The sequence below is a fragment of the Melospiza georgiana genome, chromosome 1 (genome assembly GCF_028018845.1).
Source record: "Melospiza georgiana isolate bMelGeo1 chromosome 1, bMelGeo1.pri, whole genome shotgun sequence".
Classification (NCBI taxonomy): Eukaryota; Metazoa; Chordata; class Aves; order Passeriformes; family Passerellidae; genus Melospiza; species Melospiza georgiana.
In genome coordinates, this window is record NC_080430.1 from 35,599,524 (window position 1) to 35,613,282 (window position 13,759).

Here is a 13,759-nt window from a genome sequence, read left to right on the forward strand (position 1 = left end):
TGCCACTGTGCCCTTCCGCTGAGACACACCTCTGTTCAAGACCACTGCAAATACTAAGACCATGCAGTTGCTCTGGTTTCTAGTGACTGCACCCAGCCATGTTGCTGTACCACAGCTGCTTTTGGTTTTTAAATGCACTATACAACTAAAGCAAAATCAACACACTATTAGAAAATTACTGCCTGGATCACTGTGCTCAAAACAATTTATTCATTCTGTCACATAAGCAGTTCCACATAAGGACATAAACGCCCATGAGATAATTGCAAGTGTTGCTTTCTTCTTTCTTAAGAAACAGGCAAATAAGATACATATTCTAAACAGGAGCACTCACTTCTTTCATCTTGCCTCCCTCCCAGCTCTCAAAGATTAGATCCAAGTCATGCAAAATAACTGTGAGAAGTAGTACATCCTAATTTTTGTCCTCTTACTGGAGCAATCATTTTATTCCAGTTCCCTGATTGTGCAGAAATACCCAGCTACTCCTATGAGGAGATGTGATTTCATGGGAAATCTATTTACTTCAGTTATGGGCAGCTGGAAAACGCACATTTCTCTTTCAGTGGGCTTCATCCCCCCAATACTTTCTGAAATTGAGTGTGCTTCTTGAAGTCAGCCCCTCCTCTGGTTGCCCCACAGAGCAGCTAAATTTCAGGGATCTTACTTGAATATTTCCTTCTATTGTCTACACTTTAAAATACTTAGACACAGGAGTTGCTCCTAGGATAGACAGCATGGGAGGATTTCATTGTGAATGGGAGATTATTAGGTAGCCTTAAGAGAAAATATATTCTTCCTTGTTTTCTGTTAGTGAAAAGGCCCCATGTTTTCTTGTCTAATTGCCATTTGTCATATAAGGCAATACCAAAGTAATGAGTCTGAATGGAACAATTTCATTTTAAAAATCCTGAGAATGCAGTGTGCCAATATGGCAATGACTTATTTCCCTGATGCACAACTTTTACAGTTTCAACTTGAGGTGTTTCTGCTTTCTAAGGAGCTTTTACTTCCTCAATACAGAAGCCTGTGGTTCTTCACCATCCATTTTCTCAAACGGTGAAGGATTTTAACTCCATATGTTAACTTCCTAAAGACATGGACGTCCTCTTTCAACCCTCATGTATGAAAAAAACCCCACCATCCATCTTCACTGGACACGGTGTTTACTGGTTTAATTCTCAGTGTTTGCCCTACCTCACTTCCACAAGAAGAAAGTACGATGAGAAGCAGGTCTGCCTGTAGGACTGTGGAGGAAGGGAAGCATGCTGCAGCAGTGCACCTAATGTAAGGAAGCACCTAATGTAAGGACAGCCATTTCTAAGCCTAACCAGCTGGATTGCCACACCCACCAGCAACTCACTGGTACTTAATGGATTCATCAGCCATGTGGCTCACAGCAGAGATTACTAGGAACTGTTCAGCAGTACAAAGGCAGAAAGATGGAGAATAGCCAGGTACTTATCAATGTCCAGCATCTATTCCTTTAAAAGATTCCAAATCTGTAGCTTGTATATAAATCTGACACGTTATTAATTGCATCTTAAGAGCCAGTATGTGTAGATCTGCAGATCCAGGCTGGCTCTGCACTTCAGGACTCAGTTCTGGAGCAGCAGCCAGGTGCACTGCAAACACAAGCTGGCTGAGGGTGAGGGCAGAACTTAACCTGGGGACTGAATTCTGATAATTTGTACAGGCATAATGTCAGGTGCTGAGTTACTGCAACCAGATATGGCCATATGAGGCCAGCACAACAAGGTCAAGAGCCAGGACTTACCTTCCTTCGCGTCTCAAACTGTGATTTCAAGTCTACCATTTCAACTCTGTATGAATTGGCAAGAAGAGAAAAATGCAAGTCAGCTTCGCTGCAAGCCTAGTCCTGAGCAACAGAGGGAAAACCAGATTGCTTTCAATGACAATATGGCAATTAGCCTGATGAAGTTAAATCTTTACTTTAATTGGTTGCCCAACATACATGTTTTAACATTCTGTACTAAATTAGCCAGCATGCACACAGTAATTGGACCAGTCAGTGACTTTCTCCTTTCACTATATACATACACAAACAGGAACACCACAAGATTGGACGAAGGAAAGCAATTTGTTAACCAGATACAGCTAGCAAGTAACATTTTTTCCTCTAGAAATGTTTTTTCCTGCAAAATCACAAGTGTGAAGACTTTCTTTCAAGGCTTGAAGAGCATTGCAGTCTTCCAGTGAAAAGGCTAACAATAGCCACTGTAGCTGAAATGAGAGAAAATTTGTTGAAAATCCATGCCAAGCAAGAGTGAAATTGAAAAAAAAAATCACCTGCAAAGCAGCATAGGGAAAAGGGACTTTGGAGACAAGCTGAGCAGGTAGAAAGATGGGTTTGAAACCAATTCTTAACATCCTCAGCTTAGTGTAAAAGAGGAGGAGGTTCAGAATCAGATCCAACATTTCACATTCACTGGTAGAGTAGTACCTAAAGAATTGTTTGCTTACTTTATTTGAAGAACTTTAGTTCTGTGTCAACACAGTCATAGAAAAGATCCACTACTTCAGCTGGATCCAGAATCTCTGTACGAGAAAGGATATCTTCCATTGCTTCTAAACCTTGCTTTTCAAGGTCTAACATAATCCTCATCAGTTTCTGGCCTTTATCCTAAAGGCATGAAATAACCAAACTCAGTTAACCAGCAAACAGGCTCATTAAAGCATTTTACTCCCTTTGTTACAGAGATAATTTCAAATATTTTTAAAAAGAAAAAGCCTTTTGAAGTACAAACTACTTCTGTTATTAGTTATTTTGGATGGCCAAAGGCTTAAAGGAACGGTCCTGGACATTCTGTGCATTAAGAAAAATAACCAAAAAGGAGATGCTAAGTTTAAAGCAAAAAAGGAAGAGGGTGAAAGATGGATAGAGGAAAATTATACAAGGCTTGTACATATAATAGAGGTAAAGCAAGTTCTTAAGCTTGTAATCCCACTAACAAAACTATGTGAGAAGACTGGAAGCCCTAAGAATTGAACAGATTGTGGTATTTGCATGTGCATCTCTCAAGTCAACACCTGCAAGATGATGAACAGATCTGAAATGATGTGTCATGTAACAGTATTAAGACTGCAGATCCCAGGGAGGTCTTGTGTGCCATTCTGACTTACTGCTCTTTGTTTTTCTAGAAAATTTACTCCTGGAAAATCTCATTTTATCCAAATGTAATTGAAACTCTACCTTTTTTTTTTTCCCTTTTTCCCTTGTTTGTTTGTTTTTGTTTTTTTTTTTGTTTTTTTTTTTTAAATGGAGAAGTGCTGCTTGTTTTGCTTGCAGCTTTCAAAACTGAGTTTCAGGGGAAACCAAAGTCATTTAGAATGAGTGATGGTTCTGAATTTTTCAGGGTTTTTTCCTCAGCATTTTGTCCAGAAAGAGTAGGGCATCTCATCTAAGGTTTAGGCTCTTGGATGAGCAGGTTTTATACCATGAAACCTGAGTGGAAACTGCATTCTCTTTTCTACCACAACTATTGGTGTCACATTGTGGAGACTTCACCAGGCGAGTCCACAAGATGCTAAGATGCCTCTTCCAGGTCTTCCCTTAATCAACATCTTGCATAATGATATGAGAGCCAGTTGCATACTAAAACAGTGTTACCAGAGGCCACAGATTTTAAATTACACCATTCCAAGAAATTAATAATCTAGCCCAAACTGCATTTAAATAATGTTTGTACTAGCAGAGGTTATCATAGCTTCCTTTATCAATAGTGAGTAGGTCTCTGAATGTTGTTATGATCATAGCAAGACTCTGACCCATGCAAATAGACAGAGGAAAATTGTAGAAAAGCCAATCCTCTGTGGGAAAAAGCCAATCCTCTGTGGGAGTTCAACCCAACTACATGAGGGTCTTGTACAAATTGCCTGAATACCCATAAAAGCTTGACAGGTGTGCCTTGGTCATATTTCCTTCTGTTTGACTTCCCTAAAACCACTTACCCAGTTTACTGCTGTAGTTGTAATTGCAAATGTTGAGAAGTTGTTGAACTACCTGCCCAATGACACCAAAAGTTCTATCTCAACCATTTGGAAAAGCAATACAGAATAATCCCCTTCCTGACTTTACTTATTCCAAAATTATTTGCCTAAGAGATCTTCAACACTAAGTTTTTACCAGGGAAGGTTTTCAGCCCTCAGGTATGTACTGCACAGCACTGCAAAGTGTCCTTTCTTCTCATATAGCATTTCAGTTAAAATTAACAGAAATGCATTGAATTGCAAAACACAAGACTTGCAAAACTGTCATGTGCAAATTATTCCTTCAAGAAAAACACCTTTCCAAACTATGTAGTTCTTAATGCAGCATATGATTTAAATCACAACACTCCTGCCCTCTTCCTAGCACATAATTCTGATATAATGTTGCACTAGCATCCAGTGCTCTAATCACTAAAAAGACTCTATGCACAGTGGGGATTGAACAAGATAATCAGTTTAACAGATTGACTTTTCATTTTGTAGAAGTAATGGAACAGAGCTATACTCTCAGGACAACAAAAACTATGCAGAACAGTTTGTCCTTCAGAGGGCATCATTATTCAAGCTAAACTCTCAAGGATTCTAAGAATATTCAGAGAATGTTTTTCAGTGAGTGACTCTGAACTGAGGTATGGAGTTGGCAATCTACATTGACTTCTATTCAAACTACACACCTATAATCTCAGTTGTCCTTCAATTTTAGGAGCCTTCTCCATAGTCTCAAGTCAAATGTAATGCTCTCTTGAAAGTCAGTGCCTTTCAGCACAGAAAGCCAAGTATCTCAGTATTCAGGGTTCCAACAGCTTCAGTTCATTAATTCCAGGTGCCACAGCTCTTACCTGATCATTCTCCAGGAGAGATCGGGCCCATTCATGTGCCTTGTACAATTCATGCCTACGATCTGGCTTCTCCTGGAACCGAGGTATCTTTTTAGCAGGATCATCATTGCCAAAAGAAGGAGACTGCACTTTTGGTACTAATTTTACATCATCAACAAAAATAAAGGGTTTAAATATGGACCTGAAAGAAATGAGAATTACTGCTTGCAGTAATAAGAGACATTTCATATATGTTATTGAAATGTTCACCGTGTTATATTAAAACAACATCTACAGAGCAGCATAGGTAATTCATCTACACTAGGCATGGGTAAGGTTAGAGACTTGGTACTGGTCAAGCAAAACAAATCTATGTGCTTTAAAAGATACTGGGTTTGGCAATTATTGCAAAAACTTATTACCCCGTTTACCTATAAGATTTTCTGGTGTCCTCATGCCAGCTCTGCCACTTCTTTAGAAGAGTAGCATTTATTTTTCTCCTCCAAGTTTTTTTGTAATAAATCTCAACATTCGGCCTCACATCAGTTTTTCTCCTCAGTTCCCACTGGCATCTCTCCTCCTCTTTCCAGATTTAAGTTTTATTAAAATCAGAAAAAAAAAAACACTTGCATGGAGCAGGGAAGATTCCATACTTTGTTCAATATCAGAGGATTTTGCATATCAACAGCAGCACTTTAGAATTCTACTTCAAGAGCTGGGGGAAGACATGGCTACCAATATTGTAACATTTCTCAAACTATTTTAACACTGAATTTGGATCTAACCTCCTAAGAGACACAAACAAAAAACTCCATCAATACAGAATCTTCATTCCAGAGAAGCTGAAAATAGGTTTTGGCAAGTGACTGGAACAACTGCCTTCCTTCTCTTTAGATACAGAACAACAAAGCACCCTGCATTCTGCAGTGAAGAACCTGCCAAAAGTGAAGACTTCTGCAACACACAATTAATAACCACTGCCTGTGTACAGTCAGCAGGTTCAGTGCTGCAACCCTTTCCATCAGTGTCACAAAGCCTTGCTGACTAAGAATTTACGTGACTCACTAGCTGCATTTAAAATATTTCTTTCTTAATGCATTACAGTGTCGAATAAAGCAAGAAAGGTCTCTAAACAAGGCTTTGAAGGCAGGTTTTTGACCTTCAAATGGACAGAAATCCCAACAAATAATTTGAAGCCTTGCTCCTTTTTATTGCAGAGGATTTGCATCAAGTCAAAGAAAAGTTTGGGTAAGCAAGTTTAAAACTGACACTTAACCCTGAAAGTCTGAGTTGCATAATGCAAGGTGGGTGGAAAGTCCCTTTGGCATGGATGACTTCCACAGCCCTCAGTAAAACCTAATGATTACTACCAGTCCTCGGACAGGAATGACAGCTGTTCAAGGGCACCATTTTCTTCTCCCCATAACCTCTTTACCTCAATGCAAGTGGCAGATCTCCTGAACAATTGCAATTGGTTTAGTTTAATTTCTGTGAATCCCAAGTGGATTCTGTTTAAAACACAAGATAATTCATTAATCTTTGATGATCTGGCCCATGAGTTCCTTAATCTCCTCAGCTACTTTCAGCTAGAGAGGACACCATGTAAACCAACTGGAAATTGTCCCTTGAATAAATGACATGCTTGGGATCCCAGCAACTTGCAGATGTTTTGCTGTGTTAACATTTTGATATCATATGAAGCTACCTGGAGTACACAACCCCTCTCACAACACTTCATTTGCTGGAGTTTTGCACCTGCCTGTTCAAGAGAAGTGACTTGGGAAGTCCTCAACAACTTTCCAAGTGGAACGCAACTACACTGGAATTCCTGGCCCCTCCCTAAAGTGCATTTCCCCTGGAAGCTCAGTAACACAGGACCGTCAGATTGCACATCTCAGAGCACTGACTACATTTCTGGTTAGAACACACTCCTGAAGTATGTTCCAGTTTGGGTGGCAGGGTTTGTTGGTTACCTTTGAGCCCATCACTGCTCTGCACCCCAGGGAGCCCAGTGCTGTGGCTTACCTTGAAGGGTCTGGTGTGCCAGTGAAGTAATGAATACAGGGAAAACTAGGGTCCTGAGGCAGAACAGACACTATGCTAGCTGTAGTAAGGAAAGATTCAGAGTCCACACAGACACCACTGTCCTTGTCACGCAGGACATCAATCATAGCTTGTGCAGAAACGTCACCTATATGGAGGGGGGAAAACATTCCTGAGTGTTCAATGGCTTGGAGCCCAGGTAAGGATTTTAGCCTGAACAAGCTTTGGCCTAAAATGGCCCCTGACACTTGACATGGGCACGTCACAAATCCCAGTTAATAGTTTCTACTTAAGCAATGAACATTCAGAAAGAACATGCCTAGCTAGTAAATGAGAATGGTAAGAGGCATTAATCAGGCATGGCAATTGCCAGGTAGGGAGAAATGCTATCAAAAAGGTACATTTTCAGGAAGAAGGCTGTAATACTGCTTTAGCAGTCACTATGAACAGACTACTTACTTAAAACGTCCATTTTCCTCTACCCAAGCAGGACAGAATGAGAACACCCTGATTTTCCACTTCTCAATTTCCATTCTCAGTCAAAATTTTGAAACATCATCTTGCAGTCACAGAATGTTACAGCAGCAGACCTAGGCCTCAAGATTTTTCTCCCAACCCCTATCTACAAGAATCCTCTGTTCTCACCGTGTCTCCTGCCTGTGTTCATCCCAGCTTTCCCCCACTGCCCCTCCATGTTTTCTCCTTTTGCAGGTCATGCTTCTTCCCCATACCTTCTCAGGCTCTGCAGTGACTGAAACCTCCATGCACAGGTGCCTCAACACACCAGGAGACACAGAATGACTCAGCAGCCTGCAAGATTTTCAGCCATAGCCATCTGTCTGTAGGGGCTCTTGGGGTTTTTAGTGCTATAATCCAGATTTATTAAGATCTTTTACCTATAGTCCTTCAGAGTTACTGTATCTGCCTCAAGCATTAACCACACTCCCTGCAATGCTACAGCCTTTGCAAGAACTCTGCAGTGCAACAAATTTCTCACCTCTACACTCTTCAGAACATTTACCCACATGTGAAAATGCCAACAGTCCAGTAAATTCACATGTGTAGTAAAGGGCTTTTTAGAAAATGATAATTTGTGCCATTTTTCATGCATGAAAGAGCAGAGATGCATGCATTCCCATGCACTGCTGCAGGCTGTCCATTTCAGAGGTGTTTTGGCCAGCTGCAGTGAACTGAAGTCAGTAATAAATCTGGGTCTGGAAATAAACCCTTCCTTTGACTGCAGAGAATAGCAAAATGTCTGTTCCAGTGGCTTTGTTCCACTCAACAAAGAAAAAGGCACTTCAGTTTGCAACTGCTCTTCCTTAAACTGTGCTCTTGAAACTTTCCCCAAAAGGTTAAATCTACATTTTCCCCACAATGCAAATTCCACTGAGCTCAATCTTTGACATGTGAGGCCATTTTAATTTTAGTGTTAGGTAGGGCCACTAAAATTACAGGAAAGCACAGATGCAGTGGCACATCATGCACATCAGAGCACTGAAGGAAGTTACTTTTTATTTGTAATCCTGTTTTGAAAACTTGGGGGTGACATTAAGGGCTCCATCATAAATAGTGGCAAATTTAGGGACAGTCTTTAGTTCTGATGTTCCTTCCTACACAGTTTACATGTAGAGGTGTTCTCAGCCACATGTAGTTCTGGACAGAATGCCTGAAAAGGAGGCAGCAGTGACTAAAAAACCCAGTGAGCTCACAGAAAGACAGTTTAACACTTACCACCTTGTTTTTCTAGGCTCTCCCTGCCAGAACAACAGGCTAAATGGTCATCAGCAAGAGAAAACACTTCAGAAAAATTGAAGTCAGAGTCTCCGTTCCACCAGCCTTGACTTTTCACATAATTCCTTAGTTCAGGATGCTCAGCATCAATTTTTGTAGTTAATGAAAGCTGATTGCAAATACATTTCACTCCCTCTAGAAAGAGCCACATATTAAAAGAGAACATTAATACAGTTTTCCTGGGAGAAGCTGGAAGGAAAATGTCATATCAATTAGGAAACAAATTAATCCATTGGTTAGTGTGTGCATTTGGCATGACTGTGTAACTATATAATTACACATGCACAGAATTACCAATCCCTGCAGGTTGCAGAGCTCAATCCTCTGTGCCCTGCTGAGACACCGACACCTGTGATTAACAGTGGGATTTAGACAGAATGCCAGTTTCCCAATCCACACCTCACACCTTCTGACCACAAAGCAGTGGTGGTATCCAAATGCCAAAGGCACCTAATATTTTTTCTAATGGCATATTCTCCACAGACACAAGAAGGTTTGAGATCTGTCTTGATTTCAAAACATATTTCAGCAGAGCTGCATTTAATGAACCTTCCTTGCCCTTCAAAATTAAGAATTTGGAAAATGTTTTTAAAATCATTACGACTGCTTTAAGCTTCCCAGCTGAGAAACAGTTTCACTGTAAGCTGCAAGATAGGTTGAAATTACAATTCTTTTATCTTAGATTTTAAAATGGCATGAAGCAAAAAGAACGTGTAAGTAGCCTCCAAAGAATACTGATTTTTTTTTTTTTTTAGTTCCTTTTATCAAACATACTGCAGTGCTTATAACCATATATCCACAGCATGGCAGTGGTTGCTGCAGATATTCCTCAGAGAGAATAAAGCAAATGTATTGGAAGGCAGAGAAAGAGATGATAAAGTAAAACTATAAACTAAAATAAACACAGATTCTGGAATATGGCATAAATAATTTCTTAGACAAAAACAAAACCAGTAGCTGTGAAAGTTTTTAATACTGCCTTCCAAAAAAGTTAGCTTGCTTTTGCAATGCCCCTTGCATGCAATTTAAATAAGGGGTAACAACTTCAGGAAATTCTGTGCATCATTCATCCAATTCTGACTTACACAGGGTCACTGACAGCTTATTCTGACTCACCCTTTCAAACAGCATACTTTTCTGGGAATTTTCTTGACTTGAGTGATGAGGATATTTGTATTCATGTCCAGCTAGGCAAGCCACTCTTTAAAGAGCTCTTTAAGTATTACATTTATAAACTCATGCAAAATAATATTTCATGGATTTGATCTACCATAAAAAAAATTATCATTCACATTTTCCACTGAGACTCAGGAACATTAATAGAAAGGATTCAGAAGTACTTATTCCTAAATTATTTTCAGAGAGTTGCTTGATAAACACTCACTATAAGCTTTACAGTAATATCAGAACTCTGAGGATAGTCAGGAAAATATATGCCTTCACACTGGGGAATGACACATTTTCCCCATTTTAACAGCATTTGTGCATTCATTTGAAAGTTTAAGAGGCACACTTATGGTTGCAAAAAAAGACCCCTCTGAACAAAGTAAGAAATATAGAGTTCTTACATAGCCAGCAGGCTGAAGGAGGTGGAAACTACTTATCTGCAGCTCACAGGGACCTCCTGAAGAGCAATGTGCTGGTAGAAACCAGAACAGAGCTGCAGAATCATTTCAAAAAGCTGCAAGCAGCAGATGAAGGCAACAGTTTATTTGCTGGGAAGGAGGATGTGAAGGTTATGGACTGCTGATGCAGCTAAAACTGCTAAATAAAACCCACTGTTCTTCAAGTATCAGGCAGGCAGGTCAAGAGAAGAAGGCAGGCTGTCACTGCATAATCCCAGGAACCTCAGGAGTCAGCTGCTTGCCAGAACTGGGCTTTCATCAGGACAGCATTTTCAGTCTTCTCTCCTCTGTGTTTGGTATCTGTTTGTGCCAGATAACCTTTAAGGATGCCTCTAGGTATCCCTAAAATGCAAGCTTTACTTGGGAAAACACCACCTCTGTGAAGGAAACTGATTCCTGCTTGGTGGCAGGGACTGACAGCAGGCCATCACACAACACTGCACAGCCTGGTGATGTGTCTTTGCTCCTTCCCATATCTGCTGTCTCCTACCTTTAATCATTTAGGGGGAAAGGAGGAGAGAATATTAAATGGATCTGTCACAGCTCAAGTCATGGATGACAAAAGTCCTCTTGAACACTCTGAATTTTCACTTCATTCAAACATAAATACATTTGTAAAAGCTCTACTCTTAAGAAAATAAAAATCTCTTCAAGATTAAGATGAGAATAAATTAAATACAGGCCTTAAAAATCGTATTATATTAAGCAGCCTATATATGCTGGAAAAGTTTTAAATAAATTCATCCACTAAGCCAGTGAATTCTAGAAGTTAGTTTGGCAGCTCTGGCTTCACACATACAGAAAAAGAAACCATTTACAAGTTTAAAGAGCAGAAAATTATTGTTTTGCATCATTTAAAAAACAGGGATATGAAGGGAGAATATCTATTTCAGTAAAGGAACCACCACCAGCAACCCATTCAATTTATCATCTGAAAACAGCCCTTTTGTTTAAACTATCAATGGTTATCCTTTCCTCACAATATTTTAGATTTGTAAGTAATAATTTGGGCATTAACTCCATCAAAAATACCATCTGACCTGCTCCAAACAGAAAATAAATCTTGGAAAATACACCTATTGAATATAAAAATTATGATTATTACATAGTTTATGCATAAAGGCAACAATCTCCACCTTCGCAGAAAATGCTAAGTCACATCAGCAAATGCAAATCAACACATAAAAAAAAGTCAGAGTAGTGCAAATATAGAAAATTATAATTGGTGATTTAATCAAACACTTGCATTCATTAGTCACTTATTTAAACTCACTGACTTTAGGACCAGTTCTTCCAAGACAACTCTTTACAGCTATTTTTAATAGGATTTGTTGTGAGTTCTAAACTAACCTGTGATTTTTTCAGCTGCCCAATACTTTCCAGAAGTCTCCAGTATCCAGGCTTCATTCCTGTCCACAATCAGAAACGCACTTTGGAAAGTGTGGCATGAACTCCCATCTTCATAATAATTTCCACCTTGTCCATGCTCTTCCAACAGAGCAACTATCACATCCAATGCTTCTTTAGCTGTTGCCCCCCTTTCTAGGCCAAGTCTATAAGAAAAGGGTAAAATAGAGATTCAGAGAGGAATGATACAGTAAGATCTCCTTAAGTTTTTATTTTTAAACACCAGCACTCATCTGAGTTTAAAATACTGAAGGGTCTGGTATGCTTAATATAAGAGTTCTTGCTTTAATTACTTACTAAAGGATGAGCTATAGAATTACTTGTTTCTAGTCTTGATTTTCTACACTGGCTCTTTACTCTCAAGCCTATCATAGCTGGCTTTAAAATGTCCAATTACCAACCAATGATCTCAGCTGCACTGTAAACATGCAATGCTCTATTTATCTCCTCCTCAGGCAGAATACACTTGAAGGACAATTTGCAAGTAATTTTTTTTAAGTAACAGCTGTACCAAGGTTACTTTTCTGTACAAGGGTGGGAAATGGTAAATAATTATTACCAGTTATTAAAAAGAGAAGGAGTATTCAATATTACAGCCTCTCCACAACCTCTCTTTCCCAATGCTCCGGTTGGCCATGGAAATCAGGTATTATCCTTCTATGCATATTACATGCTGTAAAGACAAGCATTTTTGCACAGTCATACTTCAGAGCTCCTGCAGAGGCTTCCCCATAAAACTGTTTGAATACCAGATATGGCTTTTGTCAGAAGAAAGAGCAACCACATGCCTGAAAGAACAGAGTTTGAAAAGGAAGTTGAAGCAAAGCAAGGGTATTTTACAGGAAAGCAAACTGAGGTGTGGTAATAAATTTTACAAAGCCATAGGGAATGACTGTATCCTGCCTTGAGTAAATGGCATTAAATAATCCCTTGATATAATTTACAGCCCTAATTGAATCAACAACAAAAGCAGGAACCAGAAGTTGAAATGAGAACTGCAAACAATTTCATTGGTTCCAAAATCCAATTACTGGTAATGAGGAAATGCAGTGTTTCAAACAACAGTGTATCCATGCCTCCATCCTTTGGGAGTTACCTGGTTCAGTCCAAAATTTCTCTCTGTTGTTTTGTCACCTTAATATTTTCCTTTGTGTTTGTCTTTCTCTAACTGCTCTATGGACAAAATAATTTTGACTGATGGACAGTTCCAAGAAAATCATTTTGTTAGACATAAGTACTATCTATGCTAGCTCTTTCCATTTCTCTTGAAATCACATGACAAGCAAACACTTCTCTGTTTCTTTCCTAAAAACTACAGCAGACAAATCAGATCCTGATAATATGAATACAGATTTGTTGATCTCAGTGCTTCTCTGCAGTGGCTCTGCATTGTTAAATACTTGGCTACCATTCGCCTTGTTTTAGGCTGAATTGTTGAAAGCAGTGTTTTCATCTCTCTCAGCAGCATCTATTTCTCACTAACTCACAAAGAAGAGCCAAGAGCCAACTAGAATTTTAAGGCTTAAGTTAAAGTGGCAGTTCCTTCCCCATCATTTTCTTACTTGCATTTATAGGGTCTTTCCCTCTCATATTTTCTTATTAGCTGAAACTTGTTTTGTACTAGTGACTCCATTTTTAGTCCCTCTGCTTTTATGGTTTTCCTTAATTCTTTTCATCACTGGTGCAATTGCTTTTTCAGACCAATACAGCTATGCCAGTCTTTGCACATCGCAGAGACATAATTTAAAATGCAGTCCAAAAGCATGTCCTGTTTGTTCCCTAAGAGCAGTCCCTGCCACAGGAATGTGAATGGACTGAAAACTACCTTGGTGACCATACAGCCACTAGATTCAGCGATAATCTGCTCCCTTCTCCCCAGTTAATGACCAAAACCATTTTGATCTATCTACCATTTAGATCAAAACCTGCCAAGAGACACAACATCCCACTAAAACTTTAATGTCTCCCTGAAATGTTCCATCTGAGATGGTTACAGCCTAGCTTTTGTTGTCAAAACTGCAGCAGGGATTCAGGCTGAAGAAGCACCCTTTAGGTATTATTTTT

The 13,759-nt window shown here is 39.3% G+C and overlaps 1 protein-coding gene across 2 annotated transcripts in view; it reads right to left on the bottom strand.

The window, feature by feature from the left end:
* Positions 1-1,933: 1,933 nt before the first annotated feature.
* The window catches only part of SCRN1 (secernin 1), a 38,201-nt gene continuing 26,375 nt past the window's right edge, over positions 1,934-13,759 (bottom strand). For both annotated transcript variants that reach the window (XM_058033726.1, XM_058033642.1), the window contains 6 exons: positions 11,639-11,841; positions 8,604-8,798; positions 6,852-7,017; positions 4,848-5,028; positions 2,482-2,641; positions 1,934-2,241 (listed from right to left, as the gene is read on the bottom strand). In XM_058033726.1, the coding sequence (XP_057889709.1) occupies positions 2,483-2,641; positions 4,848-5,028; positions 6,852-7,017; positions 8,604-8,798; positions 11,639-11,841 (904 nt within the window). In that variant the 3' untranslated portion in view covers positions 1,934-2,241; position 2,482. The remainder of the gene's footprint in view (positions 2,242-2,481; positions 2,642-4,847; positions 5,029-6,851; positions 7,018-8,603; positions 8,799-11,638; positions 11,842-13,759) is intronic.